Source organism: Trichoderma camerunense, assembly GCF_050948025.1.
Source record: "Trichoderma camerunense strain CBS 138272 chromosome Unknown V8C40scaffold_1, whole genome shotgun sequence".
NCBI lineage: Eukaryota > Fungi > Ascomycota > Sordariomycetes > Hypocreales > Hypocreaceae > Trichoderma > Trichoderma camerunense.
In genome coordinates, this window is record NW_028145369.1 from 3,255,538 (window position 1) to 3,282,834 (window position 27,297).

The 27,297-nt window shown below is 50.3% G+C and overlaps 10 protein-coding genes across 10 annotated transcripts; 6 read left to right on the forward strand and 4 right to left on the reverse strand.

The window, feature by feature from the left end:
• Window positions 1-465: 465 nt before the first annotated feature.
• On the reverse strand, window positions 466-2,468 carry V8C40DRAFT_279579 (S53 family peptidase; the record flags this gene model as incomplete). Its single annotated transcript, XM_083221254.1, has 5 exons — window positions 466-628; window positions 699-824; window positions 886-1,431; window positions 1,503-1,735; window positions 1,800-2,468. The coding sequence occupies 5 exons, from the start codon at window positions 2,466-2,468 to the stop codon at window positions 466-468; spliced, it is 1,737 nt and encodes a 578-aa protein (XP_083079686.1).
• Window positions 2,469-3,754: 1,286 nt separating this feature from the next.
• Window positions 3,755-4,941, forward strand: V8C40DRAFT_260967 (uncharacterized protein; the record flags this gene model as incomplete). Its single annotated transcript, XM_083219205.1, has 4 exons — window positions 3,755-3,839; window positions 3,909-4,580; window positions 4,650-4,772; window positions 4,823-4,941. 4 exons carry the CDS (start codon window positions 3,755-3,757, stop codon window positions 4,939-4,941), a joined length of 999 nt encoding a protein of 332 aa, XP_083079687.1.
• A 3,156-nt stretch (window positions 4,942-8,097) lies between these two features.
• V8C40DRAFT_19830 (transmembrane amino acid transporter protein-domain-containing protein) lies at window positions 8,098-10,448 on the forward strand. The gene is made up of 3 exons (XM_083211948.1): window positions 8,098-9,221; window positions 9,288-9,640; window positions 9,701-10,448. Exons 1-3 carry the CDS (start codon window positions 8,317-8,319, stop codon window positions 9,970-9,972), a joined length of 1,530 nt encoding a protein of 509 aa, XP_083079688.1. The 5' UTR covers window positions 8,098-8,316; the 3' UTR covers window positions 9,973-10,448.
• Window positions 10,449-11,131: 683 nt separating this feature from the next.
• On the forward strand, window positions 11,132-12,944 carry V8C40DRAFT_231410 (fatty acid desaturase-domain-containing protein). Its single transcript, XM_083212918.1, has 3 exons — window positions 11,132-11,516; window positions 11,593-11,871; window positions 11,961-12,944. The coding sequence occupies exons 1-3, from the start codon at window positions 11,346-11,348 to the stop codon at window positions 12,627-12,629; spliced, it is 1,119 nt and encodes a 372-aa protein (XP_083079689.1). The 5' UTR covers window positions 11,132-11,345; the 3' UTR covers window positions 12,630-12,944.
• A 7-nt stretch (window positions 12,945-12,951) lies between these two features.
• Window positions 12,952-15,247, reverse strand: V8C40DRAFT_231414 (PapD-like protein). The gene is made up of 7 exons (XM_083212919.1): window positions 14,898-15,247; window positions 14,748-14,818; window positions 14,608-14,630; window positions 14,470-14,528; window positions 14,295-14,410; window positions 14,104-14,232; window positions 12,952-14,045 (listed from the first exon to the last, which is right to left on the reverse strand). The coding sequence occupies exons 1-7, from the start codon at window positions 14,935-14,937 to the stop codon at window positions 13,650-13,652; spliced, it is 834 nt and encodes a 277-aa protein (XP_083079690.1). The 5' UTR covers window positions 14,938-15,247; the 3' UTR covers window positions 12,952-13,649.
• Window positions 15,248-15,649: 402 nt separating this feature from the next.
• V8C40DRAFT_231416 (ubiquitin-related domain-containing protein) lies at window positions 15,650-17,532 on the forward strand. Its single transcript, XM_083212920.1, has 5 exons — window positions 15,650-15,689; window positions 15,801-16,217; window positions 16,289-16,499; window positions 16,553-16,703; window positions 16,767-17,532. Exons 2-5 carry the CDS (start codon window positions 16,136-16,138, stop codon window positions 17,277-17,279), a joined length of 957 nt encoding a protein of 318 aa, XP_083079691.1. The 5' UTR covers window positions 15,650-15,689; window positions 15,801-16,135; the 3' UTR covers window positions 17,280-17,532.
• A 247-nt stretch (window positions 17,533-17,779) lies between these two features.
• On the reverse strand, window positions 17,780-18,434 carry V8C40DRAFT_272271 (ribosomal protein P1; the record flags this gene model as incomplete). Its single annotated transcript, XM_083220336.1, has 4 exons — window positions 17,780-17,826; window positions 17,888-18,023; window positions 18,142-18,216; window positions 18,366-18,434. 4 exons carry the CDS (start codon window positions 18,432-18,434, stop codon window positions 17,780-17,782), a joined length of 327 nt encoding a protein of 108 aa, XP_083079692.1.
• Window positions 18,435-18,755: 321 nt separating this feature from the next.
• On the forward strand, window positions 18,756-21,233 carry V8C40DRAFT_231424 (uncharacterized protein). The gene is made up of 5 exons (XM_083212921.1): window positions 18,756-19,387; window positions 19,448-19,848; window positions 19,906-20,072; window positions 20,129-20,528; window positions 20,589-21,233. Exons 1-5 carry the CDS (start codon window positions 19,171-19,173, stop codon window positions 20,754-20,756), a joined length of 1,353 nt encoding a protein of 450 aa, XP_083079693.1. The 5' UTR covers window positions 18,756-19,170; the 3' UTR covers window positions 20,757-21,233.
• On the reverse strand, window positions 21,032-22,044 carry V8C40DRAFT_231429 (uncharacterized protein). Its single transcript, XM_083212922.1, has 4 exons — window positions 21,622-22,044; window positions 21,464-21,519; window positions 21,235-21,392; window positions 21,032-21,160 (listed from the first exon to the last, which is right to left on the reverse strand). The coding sequence occupies exons 1-4, from the start codon at window positions 21,786-21,788 to the stop codon at window positions 21,119-21,121; spliced, it is 423 nt and encodes a 140-aa protein (XP_083079694.1). The 5' UTR covers window positions 21,789-22,044; the 3' UTR covers window positions 21,032-21,118.
• Window positions 22,045-23,925: 1,881 nt separating this feature from the next.
• Window positions 23,926-27,234, forward strand: V8C40DRAFT_231434 (uncharacterized protein). Its single transcript, XM_083212923.1, has 4 exons — window positions 23,926-24,148; window positions 24,344-24,555; window positions 24,679-26,234; window positions 26,298-27,234. Exons 1-4 carry the CDS (start codon window positions 24,107-24,109, stop codon window positions 26,678-26,680), a joined length of 2,193 nt encoding a protein of 730 aa, XP_083079695.1. The 5' UTR covers window positions 23,926-24,106; the 3' UTR covers window positions 26,681-27,234.
• The last annotated feature ends 63 nt before the right edge of the window (window positions 27,235-27,297 follow it).

The following is a 27,297-nucleotide window of genomic DNA, read 5'->3' on the forward strand; positions in this document are numbered from 1 at the left end:
TACTGCACGCCATCCCAAACTCAGCCATTGACTTATTTCACAGCATCTTTAGTCCTCCAATACACATTGCAACTACTTTTATTGTTGCCACTCTGTTGCCGTTTTCACAGCCTTCTAAACCCTTTCGAGGCTCCATCTTTAGCCTAGTTATGCGTAACCCCCGATGCCATCCGGTGGACAAGGCGCCCCGGGAGAGGTTAAAAATGCTGTGAAATTGAGAGGCCCAAAAGGCTGAGAACCCGCCAGAAAAACAAGCCAATAAAACAAGCTTGAAGAAGAAAAAGCACATTAGAAACACGGCTGCGGGGGCCTTAGATTTGCTGTGAGGAACTTACGGTCGAAGTGAATCAACTTCCCCTATTGGTCTGAACTACCGGCATACACCCTAGGTAGGCACCCCGTATAAAACGGTATGGAACTACAAACAGCTCTCTCCAACTAAATATTCTCTCATCTAGCCGTCTCTCACACGCATGACAGATTCAATAATTTGTCAAACAACGGCGTGCCCAATCCCGTCACTGGATCCCATCCCGGTACGGCGCTCCAGCCTGCATTGGGTATCACAGGCGATTCAGCACCTGACATGCTGATGCCGTCACAGCCCAGTGACTTGGACTTCGTAATGCTGTCACTCTCGGGTTAGCATACTCCAAAGTATTATGAGCAAGTTCAAAGGAAGCCCAGATCCTACGTACTCTGTAAATGCTTCATTGCAAATACTGTAGATCCAAGGGTTCAAGAATCCCATAGAAGGCAGCCCTTCCCCGTGTCGATGATCATTGAGCAGGGCGATGAGAGCTGCGAATGCTGGCGCAGACACACTGTATGCCATGTCAGTCAACCCAAGCGCGTGGCGTATAAAAGAGAGAGAGAAAAACATACCTTGTTCCGGTGAATGCGCTCTCATTTCCATGACTCCAAGACTGAAAGTTTACCCCCTGGGCTGCCACATCTGGGAACCCTCTCCCAGTAGGATTGTAGTAGTCCTTCCACTCCTCTCCATGCAACTCGAGGTACTTCCCAACAGTCTCATCCTGCCATTTCGGGCGATCGAAATAATCGGAAAAGCCACCCGACGAGAAATTAGCTGCTATTTCGGGGCCGATCTCGTAAGTGCCCCCGACACTCGTCACATAGGGGCACGTTGCGGGAAACGACGGCATAAACTTTGGCTTTTTCGTGCCGTCGTTCGACTGGCATGACAGACCGGGACCGATGTCGCCAGAAGATACGACAATGGAGACGCCACGGGTACCAAGCTGTCCAAAAATGTCACACACTTGCTGGGCGTACGCCTTGGGGAACAGTTGCTCGTTGGCGCCGTAAGAGATGGATACCACACTTGGTAGCTGGTCATCGTCGAGATCTAGGAGATGGCGGGCAAATTCAAGATATGGCTCGAGCGATTCGCTCTTTGTATCATTTAGGCTATGGTTGTATTTGTCAGTGCCTCCCTTTGAGGTGGAAGTTGGGCAGTCACGAAAGGAAGCAAAACTTACTCCAGGTCCGGAACAATGTCGTGGTTATCACCACCAGTTGCGTAAAAGCGTACCGGTATGTTGTAACCCAGCGAAATAGCGTACTCCATGTCTGCGTTTGCCTCCCCTTGCGAGGTATCGTTTCCCTGGTGGTTTAACCCTCCGTTGACAGATTCGACGGAGAAGCTGGCGTTGGCTGCATAGGGTGCATAGTCGTTGAGGAATTTGGTGATTTGATCAAACTGAGCCGATTGCTAATATCAAAATGTTAGTCTCTCTATTATAACATGGTAGAGTGTTCAAGCTGATATGACTTACTCCTACGAAACCGACTATGCCAAAGAGACTGCTTGTCTCAGGCTGCGCACGATAATCACCGACATGATACAACTTTCTCAAGCAGCCGGGGGTGATTGTCGAATTGCATGCTGCCAAATCAGTGGGAATCTCTGTCTGGTTCTGCTTGGGGTCCGGGCTTGCGACAGGTAAATTGTCGATGGGATATAACGCTTGTACAGGTATCGGAGCATACTGGATGGTCGTGACATGGGTGCCAACCTCCTCTGGCAGAGAAGAAACCGGGATTGTCTGTGAACCCAGAGTCGAGTTGTAGCCGGAGCCCAGCAAAGATTGAGCTTGTTCAACCTTGATCTCGGCATGGATGAATTGTCCATCGCTCTCAATATCAGCAGCAGCAATACCAGCTTTTAGCAGCCATCCCTTGACGGTATCGGTAGAGATTTGCCGAGGACGGAGCAGAGCTTTGGCTTCTTCACCGCTGAGGTACTTCCCGTATTGCTGGCTGGAGGGGTCAGAGACTTGCTCGAGAGTTTGCTCGAGGAGTTCGCGGCCATCTGGTTGCAAAGCAATGGCAACTTTGGCAAACTTTGCTTGCTGGACCTCCTCTCGAGTCACGAGTGCTGGTTCTGCCGTTGGGTGTGAAGTGACCACGGTACCAATACCGAGAAAGAGCAGAAGTGCTCTCATCTTGAGTGCTGTAATCGAGATTCAGTTCAAGGAGGCTCTGGACGTTTGAAGACGTCGTTCCTTGGGGAGAAGAGTGTTTTCCGATTGGAAGTGGGAATGATGCTGCAAATATATTATTACGCTGGATAACTAGGCTAGAGGCCAAGTTGTTATACTACATGTACATCTATATGTAACTTAATATTTATAACGGCAAACCCCTCTATAAAACACCGATACAATAGAAGGCGAAATAGGTGTCGCAGGTTACCTTGCTATAGTAGTATAAGTAGATAGATAAATTACAGTACTGTACTTTAAGTTTTACCATATTCAATTCCTCCATTTAGCACCTCTTGGCATCCTGCCAGTCTATGGGCACGGTGCCGGCAAAGGCTCGAGATTTCGGAACGGGCCACCCGAAGGCACGGTACCGGACCTCAATAGGTTTCACTATGGTAGGTAAATAAGGAGTATAATACCCATCCAATTGGCAAACAAATCTACAATAAAGAAACAGTACTCGAAAACGCGCCTGGGCCATTGGTTTAATGCAGTATACCTCGCTACATTTAATTAAAGAGAAGTATTAGAGGGTTCTTGGCCTTACAGAGAGCAGTTATTTGAAACAGATAAGGACCTAGCTTGCGAATTCTATGCAAGGAGTACTTGGGGCGAATTTCTTTCGGAGGGTTCCTAGGTTTTTCTTCCCCAGAGGGCTTTCCCCAGGGATTTCCTATATCAGCCGGAGTGCCTAGAATGGCTTTGTATTAGAGGGAGCGACAATACGTATAGCTAGCTCGGCCCAGCCCAACGGCCAATGGCATACTCATGATGACGGTTCATAAGCGTTATGTAATTATTATAAGCTTCCAAGTAGGATGATTAGATGTCAAAACGGGTAAAGACAATAGACGGCGTCCTGGTATTATGTTTTCCAGCATTCTATTTGCCATGTAAAGGCCGCGACGCAAATCACATGGCGATGATGATGATGTGAGAGAACTTCAGCCATGTGGAGACAAGCTAGTGCAAGGAACAGATCGTGCATTAACTCCGCTGGCTGACAGCCACTGTTTCGATCTGGCTTTTCCCAAAAAGGTCATGCAAGATTGGCTTCCTAGACGGAGATTTTTTTGTAAAATCCGGAGTGTAAGTCGTTAAGTGTTCGGCTCATAATGAGTTTCTTCGGCGATAATATCGCCATAATATTGCCGGGAATGGTTACATGTATAAAGGAGCTATGATGAGACAGTCGGAAGACTTCCAGGGCTCATCGCAACAACAGCTTATAAGTTCAGAACGAAATGACTTCGAATAACAACTTTGGCGCAGAGACAACTGCCGAAGAAGTGGCAGCTTCTTTTCGCGACCAAATTGCTGGAAAGACAAGTTAGTACATGGCCGTTTCCTTTCGCCTTGAAGTCACGAATCGTAGCAATTGACGGTTGAAACATATAGTTCTCATCACTGGCGTCAGTCCCAACGGACTCGGTGCTGCTACTGCCCAAGCTCTCGCCAAGTATGACCCAGCGAATCTCATCTTCACAGCTCGGACACTCTCCAAGGCCTCTGCCGTAGCTGACACTATCCGGGCCGAGAATCCAAATCTGAAAACGCAGATTCATCTCGTCCATATCGATTTATCAGACTTAGACAGTGCCCGCCAGGCTGCCGCCAACATCCAAAAGTTGACACCACAAATTGACATCATTATCAACAATGCAGCGGTAATGGCCATGCCCGAGAGAGAGATGACAAAGTATGGGCTTGAAGCACACCTGGTCACCAATTTCCTCGGCCATTTCGTCCTCACGACGCTTCTTTCTTCGCAGTTGAAAGCCGCGGGACCCAAGGCGCGGGTTGTCAACATTGTCAGTGGCGGATTCTACGTCCAGCCGTTCCGTTTCAGTGATTACAACTTTGACGGCGGAAAAGACCTCCCACAGGACGAGCAGGTCGACGTTGAAAATGCAGAAAAGCTCGGCATGGGGTGGGTTACAGGCATGGGCACAGGATACGTTCCATTTTTGGCGTATTCCCAGACCAGCACGGCATTGATGCTCCTCTCTAAGGGACTAACTGAGGGTTTCTCTGGAGAAAAGATCAAGGCCGTTAGTGCCGCTCCTGGAGGTGAGTCAATCATGCCCAGATAGGATATGGTAGAGTCCATGAGGGTACATATAAGCTGACTTTGAACAGTTGTCTTGACGGAACTTCAACGACATCTTCCAGGTGAGTTTAGGAACCAGAAAATGGTATACAAGACTGCAAGCCAGGGAGCTGCAAGCTTTCTCATCGCTGCGCTAGATCCGAGTCTCGACGGTACGCAACTCTTTGTGATGATTTGAAGCATGAAGCTAATGGCGATGTAGACCATCCAGGAGCATTCATTGATGATTGCCAAATCAAGGAGACTCCGAAATATGCTCATGACGAAGCAGTTGCTCGTAGACTCTGGACATTGGCCGAATCATGGGCAACAAGCGCGTGATATTGAAAGCGGAACTGTCAAGACGAGGGCATTACTCATATCTTGCAAGGGTCGCCCACCATATGTAATTCTGCGACAGGAACAGAGTATTGAGGCGTAGATAGATAAACTTAATCACAATCAATGGCTCATGAATTATAGTATTTTTTTGCTTTTTCATCAAGTCAAAGATCAATGTTCCATGAGCAATAAAGCCTGAGAATCGAGGCAACGACAGATGCACTTATCGGTGCGGCCATCCACAAAGGGCAAGCAGCACCCGTGGTTGCCGCTTTGGTGATAGCCTGCCCCAATAAGTGCATTCCGTGTCTCCATTGCGCCACACCAATTTCCACCACGACAGCCTAATTGTAAACCTGCATTTATTTTTTCTTCTTCTTCTTCCATGCATGCATCCTGAGTCTTTGTCAATACGCTGCCGGATGGCCATTTGACGTGTATTCAAACACCGAAATCATGTGCGTTCCGCTTGTCGTGCGGCATTTTACACACCATTCGCCATCTTGAGCCGGCCCTATTCTGTCTGATCCTCCGACAGACCCGAGCGAGCATTATACGATCATATGCAAACCTCGCAGTTATCTCGATAGCTATGGCATGATGAAGACATCTCCCAGCCATTCTGTAGTGTTCTTCTACACTATTTCCACCATCAAAAATCTCTGTTGTCCTGTACATGACGCAGAGTCACCGGCGGTAGTACAGATACCAGACGCTGGAGAAGACGGTTGCTTATACGGATGGATGACTCTTCAGAGACTCGCCGCGTACCTCATGCTACGAGCTGCGGATCAAAACACTTTAAGAGATCTGCACAGTCGGATTTCATTCATACGAAGCTCAGTATGATATCGGATATCCAGTCGCCGCATCAGCTATGTTTGCTCCGATTACATCCCTCACCTTGGGTGCGCGGGATTTTATGGACACGTCGCTCCATACTGCAATCTGTGCGGCGGGGCCACCAGCGAGCGTCATACTGTACCCATGTTGGTGCTCCCCAGGACCACAACACCCTGATCCAACCGGCTTCAAATGTCGCTGCAAGGCTTACAGAGGTTCTATAGCTTCATAGCATTCGATATCATCATTGAATGCCTCTTCTATGCTCCCCTCTTCCTCCTGGAGGACGGGGAGCTGTCAACGGACCGCACAACAGGGTTGAACACTTTATAACCCCCCGAAAGATCAATAGCTATTGGGGGGTAGAAGGCGCCGTGGTGCAGCGGTCAGGTCAAACTACCCCCCTGAGGATCGAAGGCCAACAACCGAATCGACGACACCGACGACACCCCGAGTTCGAAACCCCGACGAATCACGAAAAAATCGACAACTTCCTGGCCAGGACTAAACGGAGCAAGGCAGGGACGCCTGCCTTCTCCACTAGATAGACAGAGATGTAGGCGTCTGGTTTATCCCAAATAGGGTGTAACCTGGCGCCGAACTCTTTTGTCATTTGTGTCAATATTTTTTTTAATCACGGGATGTTGATTTGATTGATATTTTCTTCAGTTGAGGAGGATATCCTTGATCTCCTGGTGATCTTGGCTGCTTTGTTGTTTTGCGTGAGAGATCTACAGATCTGTATTTCTGTGGGTTGGGGAACTGGCGCAAAGAATTGCGTTGCGTAGTAGCACTTGGTGATATCTACGGTAGGTGAAAACTTGGTGTTGAGCGCGTAGAGTTGTAGTTTTGTACTCCGTAGAGCTCACTGGGAATTTCTTTTGCAGCGCTGGTTCGCCCTACCTGCTACGCACTTTCTGCACAAAAAACTCTAGTCCAGAGAATATCTGGTATCTTTCACTACTCTGGCAAATGCTACAAAAGAACAAAAACAAAACACCATTTGCAAGAGAAACAGACTCGTCGACTTTGCAAAAAGATCTGCCAGATTGATCAACGTTTTGGACGTTGGGATTTCCGGCACGTGCAAACGGTGGCTAGCAGAGCTACGTTCTGAAATAAGCTTAAAATCGCTGGAACCTGGTCCTTTTAGAACTCGCCTAGACTCTGGCCCTGCAGATTGCGCGATACGCTCCAACGATTGCGAATGCAGCAGCTGGACAGTCTATTTGCGACACGAGGATGCTAATCGTTGCTCTTTGCTTGAGCCGACAAGAAAATGCTTCTGCCTAGTCGGAGCTAGAAGAGTCCAGCCGCTGTTTGCGCCGCCAAATGCGGTCAGAAACGCCATTGAATCTTGTTCTACGCGGTAGGCCAGATCTGGTGGCTAAATTCTCCTGCGCAACGTTTCCGAGGAGGACAAGAGACTAACCCACAAGTGTTTGCTTACTTCTCTCTTAGATTCCAAGATCCAAGGCTGACCAATGACTACAATGGCCACCCACCGACGGTTCTACGAGTATTGTGCGAAGCACCGTGGCGAGTAAAAATCAGAGATTAAAAGCCTCGATTCCAGGAACAAGCCACGAGAAAGTCTCACCAAGGGCGAATATCTGTTGGCCGCTCACGCAAGAGGCTTGGTCGAAACAGCCACCGAAAACTAGCCCCGTCGCCTTGCCCAATCATCCCAATCATCCATTCGGCGACTCCATTCTTTGCTCCCTTGCGTATCCAACTTCACCGAGCACGCAAGCAGGCTATCCAATCTCCCTGGTTGGAATGCGACCGACGAGTCGGCGAAGGGCCGTTTGCGACCACCCGCGAAGATCCCCCATCCACTCTTCGACGGAGCAAAGGCGGATCAATCGGCAAATTATGTGAGTCGTGCGGAGCATTTTGCAGCACAAGGCTCTGGCCAGGGCTAAAATGATGCGACTCCACAAGATTCGTCGTGACGGGCTGCAGAGGCGGGCTAGAGGCCCTCAATCCATGCCCGCTAGATCGTGGAGGCGGAATAACGTCATCATTTGGCGAAGACTCTCCGGAGGCTGGCCTGCCTAACAAGTCCGTAGGAACATGGGAATATGGGGCCATTCAGCCATTCTATGGGTGTAGATATGGTCGCGGTGGTTGACGTGCTCGCGAGATCCCTGCCGTCTCTGCGCTAAGGGGCTCTTGGTGGTGCAAATCTTGCCTGCTTTTTTCTTCTACAAGGCCGTTTATTGGGCAGGAAACGGTCTACATACATCCAAGCAGCATCACTGCATGGGAAGGATCGCCGTTTTTATCTCGGGCCCTCGCTGCACCGACGCTCCATCATCCTTCCATCATCACCATCCTCTTCTTCTACTGCATATCAAAACCACACATTGCTTCCATAGAGTTGGAGTCGCTGTGCTTGGTTCATTCCTCGGAGTCCTGGTTTAAGGTTGAAGCGTATTGATCTTGTTGTTTGATTATTTCATCTTCCCTTTTCTTTCCCATTTCGGCCACTTCATTGTTCTCTTGGCATCACCCCTCCCTGTCGCAACAATGTCTGAGAAATTCAAGACACCGCCCGAAGATCTCGAGGCGACAGTGTCTCACTCGAGTGGCTTCTCGCGGTTTGCCTCATTATTTGGCGGCTCCAGCGTCTGGGTTGGTCCCCGTATAGCACCGCTGCCCGCCTATCTCAAGAGCGATCTCTCTGAAAGCGAAGAGTCTAGCGAAGCAATCCTCAACCGACAGCTCGCATCGGAAGATGGCACCTCGATCCAATATCGAACTTGCTCATGGCAAAAGACCGCGGCGCTACTCTTCAGCGAGTACATCTGTCTGGCCATTATGAGTTTCCCTTGGTCCTACAGCGTGCTGGGTCTTGTCCCCGGCTTGATCTTGACTGTTGTTGTTGCAGCCCTTGTGCTCTATACAAGTCTCGTCCTGTGGGAGTTTTGTCTGCGACATCCAGAGGTGCGCGACGTGTGCGACATTGGCCAGATGCTCTTCTGGGGCAAGGAATGGGCGTGGTGGTTAACTGCCATCATGTTTGTCCTGAACAATACATTTATCCAGGCTCTTCATGTTCTGGTCGGCGCAGAGTACCTCAACACCATGACTGCAAGCGACAAGGTTGGCGGCTGCCGTACCGTGGAGTTTGGCGTCGTGGTCACAGTCATCTGCTTGATTGCGTCTCTGCCTCGCACGTTCAGCATGATGTCCAAGCTCGGTACCGCGTCGGCAATCTTTACCTTTATCTCTGTTTTGCTGGCAACCATCTTTGCGGCTGTTCAGAACAAGCCTGCAGGATACACTGCGGCTCTGGGCTCGCCCATTGTCACGGCTATTCCAGTCAAGGGCACGACTTTTGTCAACGGAATGTCAGCCTTCCTGAACATTAGCTACACCTTTATTGGCCAGATTACTCTCCCCAGTTTCATTGCTGAGATGCGTGATCCTCGGTAAGCCCTCGATTCTCCAATCCATTGTTTCCTTGCTGCGGTTATACTGACAAGATTGTTATTCAGAGAATTCCCCAAGTCGCTTTGGGCTTGCACGATTGCCGAAATCATTGTCTTCTCCATTGTCGGCGGCGTTATCTACGCCTACACTGGCAACCAATATGTCACGGCTCCGGCGTTTGGATCGTTGGATGATCTCTACAAGAAGGTTTCCTTTTCCTTCATGATCCCAACACTCATCTTCCTCGGATGCCTGTACGCCTCGGTGACAGCGCGCTTCGTCTTCTTCCGCGCGTTTCGCAACTCGGTGCACATGAATAGCCACACCATTGTGGGATGGGGAAGCTGGTTCGGCATCCTGCTCGTAACCTGGATTTTTGCCTTTATCATTTCCCAGGTCATTCCGTTCTTTTCTTCACGTAAGTTCTAACCGCTCTGAAGCCACCATCTTTCCCATACTAACGAGTCTTTTTACTCAGTCTTGTCCGTCATGTCATCCTTGTTCGACAGTTGGTTCGGCTTCATCTTTTGGGGCGTTGCGTACCTGCGCATGCGAAACGCGGACAAGCAAGTTGGGCGGAAACGCAACGGCATTACTGCAGCATTCTCCACGGCCGTGAACATTGCCATCATCATCATGGGCGTGTTCTTCCTGACAGTGGGCACGTATGCCAGTGTACAGGGCATCATCGATCAATTCGATGCTGGCACAGTCCACGGCGTGTTTTCTTGCAAGAGCAACGGAATATGAGTTACGAAGATATATATATACCCCAAAAAAAGTAATGAGTTGAAAAAGAAAAGAAAAAGAGGGAATAAGGGAGCCGATTCTGGATAACGACGGCATCGAGATACATACCCTACCTATATTATAAACACATACACATGATGGGCGGCGGCGGAGGTGTGCAAATAGATGAGCCGCGTACGGGGGGGGGCGGAGAAGACGAAATATTTATACTACATCTCTCACGATGAATACTATTTCTCGGAGAGCACTTGCAAAGACCTGCAGAAATGCACGGCGTTTTCCTGGATTTTGCCCGTACGACTTTTCTGATTTTGGCGGGAGCTGACTGACTGATTTGTAGATGTAGCGTAAAATTCGTAGATGCCTCGTAGTCGTAGTTGTAAATAGCTGTAGAATGATGTGATGAAATGATGCGTGAAATAGCAATGACGATGATGATGTAACCAATGTAGTTGGTATATGAATGCCCGTGGGGTATGGAGTGAACTTGTCGTTATTGACTTATTGTAGATGAAGATAGAACTTCACATGTGATCCAACTCCAGTTATTCAGCTGTCAGAAGTAGCACTTTCGTCCCCCTTTACTCGCTGATCATGGCCATAACAAGGATGGCTTGAAAGATTCTTTTTTGCCACATGAAAAATTGAAATAAAGAATTGAGCCACCTGATTCATATTGCTGATTTAAAAATTATGTTCCATTCAATGAAGCAAAAGTGATTTACTCCCGGGTATTCCTGCAGAGATCTGGTTATGGAGTCCCTCGTATAGGTAGATATTGATACATTCCCAGCAACCACCTATATACACACTTATCTCTCGATAATCGCAAACAGTCTCATCAATCCAAATCTATTTATTCCCCCTCATAATATCTCCATCAAATATCCCCTCTCTTGATACCTGATTCTTACATATATCGTCCATCTTGTCGTAACACAAACCGTCTAAATCAGACCACCCCGCCACCCTGATTGGCCCAGCGCCTCTCCCCCTCCCTGAAGCTAAGCCTCTCCAGCGCCTCTTTGCCCCTCCACAAATAGGCGGTTCTGGGTACCTGATGCACTGTAACCTCTCTGCGAATTTGTTGGTGCAGTTTCGATTTACTGCAAGAGGCTAGAGACACCGCTTTTGTGTTCGGTGTTACGAAACAGAACAGCCAGCCCACTTGGTCCGGTGAGAGCTCGGAATAGAGATGGCGAAGCTGCGCGGCCGTTTCTAACCTCAACAACATCTGTTCAACCACAGCCTTGAATTGCCATCGTTGACAAGACAGACGGACAATTACTGCTGCTCCCTTTCGATTCTGATTCTGATTGATCATCCAAACATCGTAGCATCAGTCAATCTCTTCACTCAAATCATCACCCCAGATGGCTCGGTCAGCCGCCACAACGGCCACCAAAGAGGCCAAACCTCAGGCTGCTGCTGCTCCTCCAGCTCCAACCGACAGCGATAATAATAAGCTGCACGAGTTCTTCTGGACTTACACCGAAGAGCCGCACCGCACACGCCGTCTGGCCATCATCAAGGCCCATCCCGAGGCAAGATTGCTCCCTCATCCCTCATCTATCCCCACGCCACTCGAAACAAAACCGCTAACTCAAGATTCCATTACAGGTCCTCAAGCTATGCGGCCCTGAGCCTCTGACCAAATATGTCGTTGCCGGCGTCGTCACACTCCAGATCGTCCTGGCCTACCTCTTGCGGTCAACGCCCTTCTGGTCCTGGAAGTTCTGGGCCGTCGCCTACGTCTTTGGCGCCACTGCCAACCAGAACCTGTTCCTGGCCATCCACGAAATCTCGCATAACCTCGCCTTCAGGAGCCCGCTGGCCAACCGGCTCATCGCCATCGTTGCCAACCTGCCCATTGGCATTCCTTATAGTGCTTCGTTCAGGGTATGTCAAGTCCGAACATCGACACCACCATGCTTCAAAGCACAATCTCTTGTCAAACCTCAAAAGATATATACTAACTCTGTATATAGCCGTATCACCTCACTCACCACAAGTCTCTCGGCGTGGATGGCCTTGACACCGATCTCCCAACCGCCCTAGAAGCCTTTGTCCTCGACTCCATCTTCGGCAAGGCCTTCTTCTGCACGTTCCAAATCTTCTTCTACGCCATCCGCCCCATGGCCGTCTACCGCATCCCCATGACCTGGATCCACCTCCTCAACGTCGTCACCCAAATCGCCTTTGACATCCTCCTCTTCCGCTTCGCTTCCATCAACGCCCTCCTCTACCTGCTGCTCTCCTCCTTCCTCGCCGGCAGCCTGCACCCCCTGGCAGGCCACTTCATCGCCGAGCACTACGTCTACGAGACCGTCACTCCTACGCAGCGGAATCCGGACAACAAGGTCCCCGTTCCAGAGACCTTTTCCTACTACGGCCCTCTCAACATTCTGACCTACAATGTGGGGCTGCACAACGAGCACCACGACTTCCCGGCCATTCCCTGGACGAGACTTCACGCTGTGTATGACATTGCAAAGGAGTTTTACGAGCCTCTTCCCCGCCACGAGAGCTGGGTGTATGCCATCTGGCGTTTCATCTTCGACGAAAACGTGGGTATTAGCTGCCGTGTCAAGAGAAAGGAGGGCGGCCGTATCGTTGGCGGCGCTGTCAAATGGAAGCAGTCGGAAGTCGAGGCTTAAAAAGAATACTACCATCAAAAGGGTGGTTTCATGTCGTTTTATGGGTGTACGCAACACACAGCCAATGTTCAGGTTGGGAGGGCTAGAATCTTGTAATAAGCGTTTCTTTGCGATATAAAAAAAAGCACCTCACTCTGTCCTTTGGCGTTGTAACGAGAAGAAAGAAGAAGAATTAACGGTTATAGATGAAACCAAGACAGACGGATTCAAGCCCTCGGGTTGGGGGCTATAGAATAGCTATGAGAAATGAAATGAAATGCTACGTGGCATGATTAGGTAGAGGCTCAAGAATATGAAAAGATTCACGTATGGTAACACATTGTATAAAACTTTCATCAATTGATTTTTTCCAATCCTACCTACCTAACCTACCTGACTAACTGAGTACCTGATATTGCCCACCAAACGAGCAAGGCACGCATTCTACTTGGATCCACCAAATTACTTACAAAAGGAATAAACAGTTGAAGCACCCCAAAATCGAACGAACAAGGAAAAAGTACAAAACATGTGGAGTGAAATATTGAGAAAGGGCGGGAAAGAAAAAGGAGTGACAACAAAGAAAACAAGAAAAAAGGAGCAAAGACACGCCTATGAGATACTAAGAAAACTACTGCAAAAAAAACAAAGTAAAGTACAGAGAACTGCACGCATGCCCAGACTCACTCGACGAGATTCAACGAGATTCGGCGAGCCAAAGAAAACATGGGACAGCCCTGCTTCCATCACAATTCTCTCTCCATTCGCCAGCGCCCTTTTGGCATCGCTAAGGAGCACAGCTCACGCATCTTTTCTCCCACTTTCTTCGTACACACTCAAAATCAATGCGCCGTCCCCCCATCCATCATATATAATAATTGGCAGGGTCTGCCTCTCATGATTGGCGGTTTTCATTGCCGCCGAGATGTGGGCGAGAACCTCCTCTAATTCAAGGTTGGCCGTTAACCTTGGCAGTACTTCCCCTCCTCAATCCTCATTAGCTCGGAAAGTAACTTGTTACTCCTCATCAAGAGGAGAGGCTTAGAAGAAGACGTAGGCAAGCAAGAAGCTGACGAGACACAAGATGGCCACAATCTTGACAGGCACACCCTCGACACCCTGCTTGGTTTGCTGAGCAAGAGCTCCGCCCGAGCTCTTCTCCGTCTCCGAACTGCCCTTAACATTGCGTTGTCGGAGACCGCCATTCTTGTAGTTGGCTAATTCAGCTTCCAGCTGGGCAATCTTGGCCTTGTAGTCTTCTGATCCCGCTAGGACTGAGCTGACGGCGGCAGTCTTGGAGGCAGCAGACTTGGCAGTCTGCGGTCTGGAATCATCATCCTCCCTGTCGTCATTGGCATAAGGAGGAGGTGCGGCGTTTGAGGCGTCGTCAGCAGATGGAGAGGAGTAGGATCGAGGCGCATCGGGAGTATCGTATGCCTAATGAGTCGCCGTTAGTCACATGTATCGTCAAGCCAGCGTAAAGATTGATACGCACTCCATTCACTGCGGCAGGCTTGCTAGGCGTCGCGACGGCGGTGGGACCATGGTCAGGGCTGTCACCTGCGGGTAGCCAGTTGACTCGGATCTTTCGTTCGTAGATGGCAGACTTTTCCGTTGTCTCGAGCTGTACGTGTAACATGGTCAGTTCATGTGTCTGAGGATGTAGGTAGGCGTGAAGGTACTCACCACTGAAGCAATGCTGGCGAATTCCTTGTCTGGAGTAATGGGGGCCGACTGGACGAGAAACTTGTCCCTGCACTTTGCATCCAGCGGGGGATCGGCCTTCATCGCCTGCAGAAGGACTATGCTGGTGTCAGCGGCATTGCCAAAACTGTTGCTGCCTTGTAGCGACCCAACGTACCCGTAACATCGAAATCCTGGCCAGGCTCAATACGGCCCGCATTTGGTCGAACGCAGTACCTGTTGAGGAGAAAAAAGAACGTTAAATTTCCATCTTGACAAATCGGATGTAGAATCGCAACACGAGGGTCAATCATACTGCTTGGGAGCCGTCGTTTTCACCTGGTAAAATAGAGTTAGCAGGGATCTTGTTGAAACAGGAGGTATCCACAAACAAATGCAGTCGTGGGAAACTGCAGAAGCTACAGGTGGCACATGCGGATCACGACATGGACATACCTTGAATGCCAAAGGCGATGAGCTTGGGTTCTTGATCTTGAGGATCTGCGCGACCTCGACGGTGAAGGGCCCTATGCAATGCCAGTCCGTCAATGGATGCTCTCGCTCAGGATGGCGTCACGGCCACGTAGGGCGGAAAAGACAACATACGCCGAAACGACAGCTCAGAAGGCTCAATCTCGACCGACATGGCGAATGAAGCTGCGGAGAAGATGCTGGCGTTGAGCTAGGGGCAAGGTCGGAAGCTGGGCACGAGCCGGAAAGCAAAAGATGTCGTCGTGTTTGAATCGATGGCGCTGCAGCGGCGGGGAAACGCGGCGGACTCGAAAATCGACAGATGGGATTGAAAAAAAAGGGAGGCAAGAATAACGAGTATCAAGAAGAAGAGATCAGAGGCTGTGCCAAAAGTATAATCGAAACAAGAGCGGGAGAGCAAGCGGTGGTTGAGAGGACGGGCAGCTGTTGTTTGATTACAAAGAAGAGATCCGGAGACGTGATTGATGGATGGCATGTCGCTTCGGCCCCTGTATCGAGATTGGCTGGCGAGGCTGAGCTGGCCAAATGAGATGCGGCATGACTAAGCCGTCTTCAGGGTCTTTTGGTCCCGTGCAGGGGGGAAGAGAAAGCACTGAGACAGCAGCGAAGTTTGCACGCTACGGCGATTTAATTTACGCGAAACCAGACTTGAGAGCTTGAGAAGAGCATCTTGTGATGGTGCACGTGTGGAAATTGACGATAGCTAGGGGAGTGCTGGATCTCTATCATATGATGGAAGGGTCAGATGCTCTAGAGCTACAGTTTGCACCAGTGCAGAGCTCCTGCGTCTTGTGATATCACCGCTGAATTAGCTTATAGAAGTGGCATAACAGCTCAGTAGGTAAATTGACAGCTTTACACATGAAATTTGGACGTTGTCGATGTGATGTAAACAGGCATTCTACTGTACGCTCAATGTCTCAGTATAACTCGTCTCCCTGCAGAATATTGCAGAATGTTCTGTAGGAGATAAGCACATGTATGTGTTGTATGTAGCACTGACGCCATCTTACGTAGGTGTTGGTACCTAACGATTCAGACGCTGTGCAGTCAAGACCACCTCCAGAGCTCAGTGAAGTGAATAAAGGTGCTTCAATAAATCCCACGAGTCACGTTATTTGCTTACTTATCTCGGTGACTTATTTTATTATTTTCATCAACTCATGAATCCTTGTATTTCAGCAATTCTGTAAACTGCAGCAGCTGCAACATCTCCACTACGAGCTTTCGTTCTTCTACTGACCTTCTACCCCACACTCCTCTCCATTACTGTCACACCTATTTCATCACTTCACACCCCATCCTCTCCATCTCACAGCTCTCCATACCGAGAAGAGCAAATCTCAGCAAATATGGCTTCCGATCTAGATACCCTAATTGACATGGGCTTTGAGCGGGCTCGGGCTGAGCTCGCCGTCAAAAAGTCTGGAGGACGTGAGTGTTAAAGACCACCATCCCCCAGCATCAGCGGCGCCTCATCTCACACGTGTCTTTACAAACTGCAGTACAGGGAGCTCTGCAGTGGCTAGAAGACAACCAGGACAAGTCACTCGAGGAAATCCAAGCTGCTCAGGCCGATGACGACGAGGACGAGGATGAGACCAAGGCAAAGATTGCCGAGCTGGAAACGGGCGAGTCGGCCAAGTCTCTCATCTGCAACGAGTGCGGGAAGCGGTTCAGGAACCCTGATTTGGCCAGCTACCATGCCAGCAAGACGTATGGTCGTCTTCTTTACTTTTGAATAAGAATTTAGCCTAACACCATCATAGTGAGCATACAGACTTCTCCGAGTCAACAGAGGAAATTGCGCCTTTGACCGAGGAGCAGAAAAAGGAAAAGCTTGCGGAGCTGAGAGAACGACTCAAGGCGAAGAAGGCTTCTCAGGCAGATCAAGACAAGGAGGACGCAAAGCGTAACGAGGTGACTATTTACTCTTCCTCCGCCCAGCTGTACAGTTTGACCTCTCTTCTAACCCATTGATAGAAAATACGACAAAAGTCTACAAAGGAGACTCAGGAAGCAAAGGAGGAGTTGGCGCGCAAGGAGCAGATCAAGGAGGCTATGCAGAAGCGCAAGGAGAAGCTTGAAGAGGCCGAAGCCAAGAAGCGCATCAAGGCCAAGATCGAAGAGGACAGAGCCGAGCGCCGCCGCAAAGCCGAGGAAGCAAAGGCCGCTCGTGAAGGCAGAGCACCTGAGGCTGCAGCTTCATCTTCCTCTGCTCCCGCCCCTGCTGCTGCTGCTGCGCCCCCACGACCCAAGGCCGATCACACGGAGGCGAAGCTGAAGCTGCAGACAGACTCGGGGAACATCATGAAGACGCTGCCGGCAGAGACGACGCTGTTTGAGCTTGCGCAACAGCTGCAGAGCGAGACTGGCAAGCCAGTGACGACATTTACGACGACATTTCCCAGGAAGACATTCCAAGGAGATGTGGACATGTCCAAGACGCTCAAGGAAGCAGGGCTTGTGCCTTCGTCTGTGCTCATTGTAAAATAGACCGATATAGCCTTTTGTATTATGAAGGCAAGGTATGAGAAGGGATACGAGGCTGCGGCGATGAAACAAGCAGCCTTGGGACGAATCTTGAGCCAAGGGTAACGTTTTCGAGCGCTTGTCAGTAGATGAACATAGCGTCCGTCATTACGGATACGGGGACTCCCAATCTCGAGCAGCTCGGGCCCCATTCACGCAGTTTCACAGCAAATAGGCAATGCCATGCCAGTGCAAAAATTCAACATTTGTCAAAAAATTTCTTTTTGTTCTTCCCAAGTCATTTAATTGACTATTTGTCCCCTCCCCGCGTGAACTCCGTCGTGTGAGAGCATTCATCATATTATCCTTATGAACGAAGCTACTCTGCCCAGGACGCAGGATATAGGCGCCCACTCCATCCTGTATGCATCCATCGATGTGTATAAAGACCCCGAAGTGCCATGCAGTTGAAGTACAAAGAAGCAAGAGAAAAAACAGTCGCCGCAACAGGTGGAGCTGGCCGTTTAGTCGAAGAGACCGAAACCCATGTCCTCGTCGGACTCCTCCTTCTCTGCAGGAACACATTAGTACAATCCATCCCTTGGGTTCGCGGAGCAGCAGCCAGAACGTACCCTCCTCCTTAGCCTCCTCAGCAGGGGCGTCAGCGGCAGCAGCAGCACCACCAGCGGCAGCGCCAGGGGCAGCGGCAGCACCACCACCGGAGCCGACGTTGACCAGGAGGTCCTTGATGTCCTTGCCCTCAAGAGCCTGTGTGTCGGAAAAAAACCATAACTCGTCAGCGACCAATTCATTTCTCTCGGTTTCTGGAAATTCGACTTCGTAGAGCCTATTCCGTCATGGGCGGGTGTCTTTCGGAAATTCGTACCTTGGCGAAGATTGATGTCCAGATGGGCTCAACCTCGACCTTGGCGGCGGCGATCAGGGTCTGGAGCTTGTCGGCCTATATGGTTGTAAAAAATTGTCGCTTAGCACACAAAACACTCTCCCACGGTTTTTTCTCTATGTCGCCCTTTTCGCGGGGCACAGAATTTTCGGCTCTGCGCCCGGCGACAAAGGGCGATATAGCGAGGATTTTGGAAAGTAACTCACGGTGATCTCAATGCCATCGTCGGCAAGGATCAGGGCCGCGTAGGAAGATGCGAGCTCGGCGGTAGACATTGTGTGAGATTTGTCTGTGCGGATATGGGAAGATGTCAAGTCTGCACGGGAAAAGAGTAGTGGTTTGGACAATTCAATTATCACCACAAAAGGCCAGGCTAGGGGACCACAAAAAATTACCCTGGTCCAAAATTCGCGGGCTTGGAGGGCTTGAAGACCTAAAGCGAATGGGCCAATGGTTTTTCCGCGTGCCGGTTCGTGTGCCGCAAGCGGGGCTGCGCACTGATTGGTCGGAATCGCCGCAGCCAATCAGCGGCCGGGCGTCAGCTGCAACGAGGCCGCCCGGATGCGCAACGTCGTCACTCTCCAAAAGCATCCAAACGCATCCAGAGCCCACCCCACCTTGAGCTGAGCTTCCCCACCAGCATCTGCATTGAAGCAAGACAAGCAGCATCGCGACTCCTTGCATTTGCGCATCCAGGGACGCTTGTTTGTTTCTTCCATCTCCATCTACCAGAAGTTACAGCACCGACTCTCACTGAATCCGCGCCAAGTTTCCCCCCTGAGAACGACCCCGAAGCGTGCGTCTTGAGGTTCTCAATTGGCCGACGAATCCCGGAACTAGCCATTGGATCCTGCATCGTCATTCCCGGAAGAACTGGAAGCCAGGGCGTCGACGAACATCTTTTCGGCTCCCCCAAGCAATCTACCGATTTACGACAGCGCGGGTTTGCTTGTGACTCGTTTCAACTCTCTCTCTCTTCCTTCATAAGTTCTTTCTGCCACAGCATCAGATATGGATACACCCGCAGTGCCTTTACCGCAGGATGCCCGGGAACAGGCCGTCCTAGACAGTCTCGTCGTCATCCGCGACAAGCTCTTGCTCTTGAAGCAGGACAGAACAACGTACATCCGGAGCCAGGACATCATACCCCTCTACGATGAGACCATCTCAAGGGTCAAGGAGCTGGACGAAATCCGTACCGAGACAGGGAACAAGGAAGAGAACCGACGTAAGTTGAACCCGCTCAAAACCATGCAGAGACTCGTTTGCTAAGCTGCGCATCCAACAGTTGATAAAGTCTTGGAAAGCTGCTTCCAGCTTCTCTCTCTCTTCTACCTCACCATCGGACGCAACAATGATATCCCCGCAAGCTATGCGCTGACTTCAACAATCAAGCGGTTGCTCGACCACTTGACCGAGGCTGACCTCTACTCCGCCAAGGACCTCGAGAGCATCAAATCCACCCTGTCGAACCTTTCCAACAGCATAACACAAGCCAAAACTCGCGACAGCAAGCCCGAGAACTCTCCATACCTCCTTAAGCTGCTGTCGAACCGGGTGGGGAAATGCCTGGCGATGTTGGAGAACCTCCAGAAGCGGTTAGGTCGCATTGGCGAGCCTCTGCTTGCTACACATGAGAAGTTGATTTCCATTCTACGGTCCATTTCTTTGGCAAACACAAAAGCAAAGGTGCGTATTATCACCTAGAGAAATTGAATTTGAGTCGCTAACTCTAAGATGACGTAGTTCTCAAGTACCGAGGTCCAAAAGCTTCAGAAGCAGCTTCTAGATATCGGAGAGAAGCGCAAAGGTGACCAATTTGTCAACGAGGATGGTTCTGTGCCCCAAGGCTCTGTTGAGCTTGGTGAGCTCTACCAGCGAGTCTTCAAGTGGTCGGAGATTGTATTGGAGAGGTGAGTAAATGAACAGCCGCTACTGAAACGACCACGCAATTAATACTGTGTAATAGGAAGGGAATTATGCCAGAGCAGTTCCGCCCGACATATCACACCCTTGTTGGCATCCGCAACGAGTTGGAGAAGCTGTCCCTGACACAGGCCTGGGCTCTTCGCGAGACAGACCTGTATGACTTCCAACGCCAGCTCGACAAGATTGATGAGAGCCGGCAGAATGGAAACTTTTACGACGACAAGGGCAGGCCTGCTGACCTGTATACGCAACGGACGATGTTGTACTTGATTCGCCGAAGCTACGCCTACATCTACTCCTTCATACTAGCCTCGGAGCCAGTTTCTGAGGCTCTTCTGCCAATCTACAACCAACTGCAAACTCTCAAGAGGTGTCTCGTCGAGGTACGGAACAGTGGTGGTGTATCATCTGTCAGAGAGCTGTATCCTTACAGCATGAAGGTATTCTCATCAATGTCATTTGAAAAGTTTCATTATATGTACTAACCAGTGTTTCAATAGCTCAACTCGCTTGATAACTTGAGAGTGGATGGCAAATTCGTTGTCAATGGCGACATTCCTGAAGGTCAAGGCAGCGTTAGTGAGCTCCTTGCTGAATGCTTCGATCTCAGCTATGATTTGAGAGTCGCAGCAGAGGAGAGCGCCACAACCGATACCGATGGCAAATGATTCGTGTCTCGAGAAGAAACGTCGACGGTTCTCACGAGGCCGTCTGTCTACTTATTTGCTCATTTTGCTTTGGGTCTAATTGCGGTGCTTTTGAATTTTGGGTTAATCCTGCGTACGTTGCATTGGGAATTTGCCTCTGGAGTGGTCGGGAAGACATTGGGGCCGTCCAGCGATGGTGTCTGATCAGCTACGCTGATGGGATGATGGCTAACGGGGTAATATCGGATACATCATATTGTTAACTTTGGCTGGGTGGCATTTGCAATTTTTCTATCTTTTGTTAATTTTTTGGATTTTTTTCTATGTTGCTCTCTCTATGTAGGATGTATCGGACATGGGCCCTTGCTGTGTGTACTAAGCTTCTATTCGAATCTGAAGCCGTTTTTGTAGGGATAGACTTGGGCCTGATTAGTTGGTAGTGTCAGTCTCCATTACCCGACCAGATCATGTTGAAATGCGAATTTTGGATTTGTTTTACCTTTTCAAGATCCCAAACACCTGCTCTCACATAAATATCGTCCTTGACCTTGTTTATAGCGTCCTCCTTGGACTTTGCAACCAAAACCATGATACTGCCAGCAAAGTCAAATGTGTTTGGATCGTTGTCATCTTCGGGAACCTCGTTGAGAATGCCGCCTAGTTATTGACTTGCATTTAGTTCACGTAACATGGGACGTTGAATTGGGATCCTGTATATGAATACATACCGCCCATCTTCAGCCATCCGTCCTTGAGAGTGGGGGTCATGTCACTGAAATGCTGGCTACACAACAAACGGTATTGCAATCAGCAAACTGTCCCATCCTTGACAACCGAGCAGATACAAATCTCATTGTGCAAGAAGAATCAGTTGATGAACACGTACGGCCTCACTTCGAGACGCTTGGCCCGAACCTCGGGGCCAGGCTTGTCCGGGATGATAAGGACAAACTCATATTCGGTGGGTGGTGCAGAGGCCATTGTGCGGATAAAAGGACGCTGGATTTGGGAGAGTGGTGATAGAAAACGACGAGCGGTGAGGCGAGCAGCCATGACGGTGTTGAACGGACGCCTTTATAATCGCAGCTGGACAAGATAAGGTATGTATGTATGAGATGAGGTGATCGTTGCTGATGGAGGTTAATGTCGGCTTAGGATAAACTTGGAGTTGGAGATGAGGGACAGGGCGCGCTGACAGGGCGCGCTAAATGTCAACCCGAGCAGTTCCCTCTTTGGGCGTCGATGCAACAGCTACTGCAAAGATATGAGGAATATTCGTCTCAATGCTGGTTATCTGCGATATTGGAACTGCTGCCCAGTGGCATTTAGGCCGCCATCATCCGCAGCATTTTATATATACATGCATCTGGTGAAGCTATGTAGACTCAAGCCCTTCCTGATTGGCCCAGGCGAAAGTGGTTCTCCCCAGAACAAGCCATCCAAGGCGCGCCCTTGAAAACCACCACCGCAGTTTAGGGTAGGCTAAAAGAGAGCTTCAAAGCTTCAAGTTGGGGTCAATTGGGATCCATGGTTATAAGCATGAACAAAGACAAATTGTTGCATAACCGACAGCCTAGCCTCATATCCGTAATCGGTACTGTGGCGGAACCATCAGACGAAAGCACGTGCCCCGTGGAGGGTTGAAGCTCATTTCATGCAATCATGTTCGGCGGGTCACAAAACTCAAAGGCCTTAAATTGCGCTGCATGTCGTCACTGGATCTTAATTGCCAAGCCCCGGCGGTTGAAGCCACTAGATGCGGATTGGGAAGATTTGCAGGCGAGATGACCTCAAAGAAACGCCATGAATCGAGCGCGAGGCCTGTAGAACTGGGTTACTTGCTGGGTAGCTAGAGCCACTATTCGCCTGTCCTGTCGATTGCAGCACGGTTGGTAGATGACCTGTACTTAATCTCGATCATGCCCTACCCCTACGTCATAAGGGTTTGGGAAACGTTGATAATTCATCATCACTTGGATTTCGCATGGCATGGCTAACTGTGAAGCATCACCATCTTCATTACAACCACAACCACAATCACAGCACTGCTGCAGTCACTCTCCAGATAGAGAAACCACGAAGATACTCTCATACACAAAGAAACGGCGGAAAAGGCCAACAAAACCGCATCAATGGCATATCGTATGCCCCACGACCGAGACCGGCGGGTGTACATCGTCATCCACCAAGACGGCATGATAGCTACCATCCTGGGCGTCTACGAAGAGTTACAAGACGCCAACCGAGACTGTCTGTTCCAGGCATCGCAAGGGGGAATCGAGCTGCTGCAGCCCTCGCCCACGACAGGCCCCGACAAACATCACATCTCGCCCATTGAGCCCGCGCGGTGGGACACGCCGGATGGGTTGTCGTGCTGGGTCGAGAGCCATGTAGTTGAGCCGAGCAGAGTTGTGAGCGGGAATCTCGAGATACGCAGACCAATGGCGTGAACGACAAGAACGACAAGATACGCTGATATACCTATTTGATACGATGCAATGCGATGCGATGCACAATGCGATGCTATATGATACCTCAGTAGCAAAAATAAGATATCATTACGAATAACCAGTACCTACCTCTCTATCCGCTCGCTGTTGGTGATGATGACGATACTACAAGCTAGCAGTTCGTGTGAGGTGGCGAAGTGAGAGGCGAGGAGAATTACATGTAAGCTGCCTTTGTTCTCCGTACAGTACGTGTATGTGCAGCATGTACAGAGTAAGCGAGATGGCGGCAAACAGGAGGGAATTTGTAAACACAGCAAACACACTCGCACAAAGGACATGCATTCAAATGCTCGTTAGTTCAAAGACAATGCATAAGCGCAAGCAATTCAATACAAAGACATCCAATAGCTTCATCCTTCATGCTACAGCCCAGGTTGATGAATGAGATGGAATGAGTAAGCGTTCGCCCGGCTATTTCTCCGTGCCACGTTTTGCCGTTGCGTTTCTGGGCGGGAGCGCTGGAGATTGGCGGGGTAGCACCTTGCAGGGTCTCCGCACAGGGGACCTCTTGGAACTTTGGGGGGAGAGCTACAGGCATATAGCCGCCGTGTTTTAGCGCCGCAAGCCCCTAAAAGCACGGGGCTAGTTGCCTGACCAACTCCAACAAGCTGCGCCTCGCTCGCCCTACCGAAAGCCCAATAGGGACAAAGCCGCGCATTCTCTCTCTTTAACCCCCCAATGTCACAAGTCTGACTTCCCCACGTCCGGATCAAGAGAGAACTGCACACGATACCGCAGGGCTTTTGCGTCCTTTTCTGAAGCATTGGCCTTGAGCAGTAGCAACAAGTAGCAAGCAGCAGGCATCCTCGGCTTTTATATGAGCTGCGCCCTTGTTCAACACCGTCAGTGGCTTCTCCCGTCATGGCCGAGGTGGACGTGCCCACCTTTGGCGCAGAGCTAAAGGTGCGTCTGAGTTGCGTGGCGATGGCTGTTCTGTGAGGGATGGTTTTGGTGATGAAGGAGAAGAGAAGAGGGAAGAACAAGAAGAAGAAGAAAGAGGAAGAAGACAGAGAAGAGGGGAAATACGACAAGCAGAGAACAGGAGCCACAGAGGGCTTCTGTGATTCCCTTGCATGCGCGGCGCTGACAAACTCTCAGGATGGCTTTAAGGCGGCCAACGCCTGGGTCAACAATGGCATTACCTGGCTCGACGAGATCCAGCAGTTCTACCGCGATCGCGCCGCCATCGAAAAGGAATACAGCGCAAAGCTCGATGCGCTGGCCAAGAAGTACTTTGAGAAGAAGAATAGGAAGATCTCTCAGTTGAGCGTTGGCGACACCCCGACCCTGACCCCCGGCTCGCTGGAGAGGTAAGGCCCGACATTCCGCTAAAGATATAAGAAGCTATACATATGCGCGGCGTTGGTGCATCGCACCAGGAGAGAGACTGCTACTCAAGAGATCGTGATGCTGACAGTGCTTCTTTCCTATAGCGCTTCCTTGACAACCTGGTCCACGCAGCTTACGACGCTCGAATCTCGCGCCTCAGAACACGATCGCTATGCGAACAACCTCCTCTCCCAAGTGGCTGAGCCGCTCAAATTCTACAACAACCGCTTCGACGACTTGCGCAAGCGCCATGCCGACTATGCCGATAAGCTCGAAGCCAGCCGCGACGCCGTCTATGCCGATTTGCGCAAAATAAAGACAAAGTACGACGGCACATGCCAAGAGCTCGAGAGCAAGCGCAAGAAGACCGAGTCGCACTACGACAAGGCCAAGGCCCAGAACGCCTACCAGCAGCAGCTTTTCGACATGAACAACGCCAAGAACACCTACCTCATCGCCATCAATGTTGCCAACAAGCAAAAGGAAAAATACTACCACGAGTATGTCCCCGAAGTCATGGATAGCTTGCAGGACTTGAGCGAGTTCAAGACGCTCAAGCTCAATTTTCTATGGGATGTGGCGACTCGTCTGGAAAGCACCATGCTTCAACAGAGCAACGGCATGATCGAGCACCAAGGCAAGGAGATCCAGAGGAATCTGCCTCACTTGGACTCCATGATGTACATGCGCCACAACATGGGCGCCTTCCAAGAACCGGCAGACAAGGCCTTCGAACCCAGCCCCGTCTGGCACGACGACGACCTCATGATTGTGGACGAGACAGCCAAGATTTACCTGCGTAACGTACTAACCAAATCCAAGGGCCAGCTAGGGGAACTCCGGAGAGAAGTTGACAAGAAGCGCAAAGAGGTGGAATCTATGAAGCGGGTCAAGGAACGAGTTCGGGAAGGAAAGGAAAAGAAGGATGAAGTCGAAGTTATCCGCACGCTGTTCGCTATGCAAGAGGATCTGATTGCCGTCGACCAGAAGAGGCTCACGGCCGAAGTCGAAACGACCACCATCACAACCGCGGTTGGAGATGTTACGCTGGGGGCAAAGAACCACAACTTTAAGAGCCAGACTTTCAAGATACCGACCAACTGCGACTTGTGCGGTGATCGCATTTGGGGCTTGAGCGCCAAGGGATTCGACTGTCGAGACTGTGGCTACACGTGCCACAGCAAATGCGAGATGAAGGTGCCTGCGGATTGTCCTGGCGAGCAGAATAAGGAGGAGCGAAAGAAGCTCAAGGCTGAGCGCCAGGCCGCTACTAACAAGCACCTCACTCCCGACCCGGCGTCCATGTCAAACGAGAGCCTGGCTCGATCCAATACCATGAACTCGCTGAGCTCACAGTCAGCGCGACAGTCTGTCATCTCCGGGCCACAAACTCCGTCAGAGGACGCACCCTCTGAAATTGCCCCCAAGGCCACCGCACCTGTTGCAGCCGTAAAGACTACCGCCGCAGCTCCCGTAAAGAGGAACAGAGTAATAGCACCTCCTCCCACGGCGTATGTCTCGGCTCCACCAGCGGGTAGCACCAATGGCAATGCGGAAAGAGAAGAAAAGAAAGGCAAAGTGCTGTATCAGTTCGATGCTGGTGGTGACGGAGAGCTGTCGGTAGCGGAAGGCAAGGAGGTGGTGATATTGGAACCCGATGGTAAGTTGCAAGAACCTCCCCCTTTTCCTTAAAACTCTTGGATTCTCATATAATTTTGCACAGACGGCTCCGGCTGGATCAAGGTCCGTGATGGCTACAAGGAGGGTCTCGTACCAGCAACATATATAGACCTCAACTTTACACCGTCAACATCCTCGGCATCCGCTCGACCATCCTCCACCTACTCCACGTCGACAACATCATCGCTGGCGCTCAGCGCCGCTTCACGGAAGAAGGGCCCCGCGGTAGCGCCCAAGAGAGGCGCCAAGAAGCTGCAGTACGTGGAAGCTCTGTACGACTACACCGCGCAGAGCGATGCCGAGCATTCCATGACGGAGGGCGAGCGCTTCGTGCTGGTCAAGGAGGATTCAGGCGATGGCTGGGCGGAGGTCGAAAAGGCTGGTGTGACGGCCAGTGTGCCTGCTAATTATATCCAGGCTGTGTAGGGGAGACAGCGCTTGGTGAGATGGTAGGTAGCGCTCTGGTTTCTCTTCGAATATAAAGAAGATGAAGGGAGGAGAGTAAGAGTAAGAGGGGGGATGTTCCTGGTACGAGACCGAAAGAAGACTGAAACTTTGGTTTGTCGTTAGAGGAGACGAAAACACTCAGGGGGCATCGAATGAAACAAAAAGTAATAGGGGGGATGAAGAGGCGAGCCCAAGCTAACAAGAGGGAGAGCGTGTATATATATAGATGATTACGATGGCAGGGCTTTGGATGATTCAAATGTTTTCTGTTTCTCCTTTTTGACGGACGATTTTTTATGGTTTTCACTTCCGCTTTGCCTTGCATTGGGAGGAGTATGGCAGGGAGGCAAAGAAATTGTGTACATATCCGTATATTATTTACACGAAGCGTTGCGAGCCCGTCATGCTGCTTGCTGGATCACTTTCACTTTCAGTTTCTTTAGGTAGCAGGATTTCCTATCGAGAGAGTGTATCATCAAATACTCAGAAGCACAACATAAGATGAGAGTGAATCCAACATTCAGAAGCACAGCAAAATATGAGAGTAAATCCAATATTCAGAAGCACAGCAAAATATGAGAGTGAAATTGTGTCTT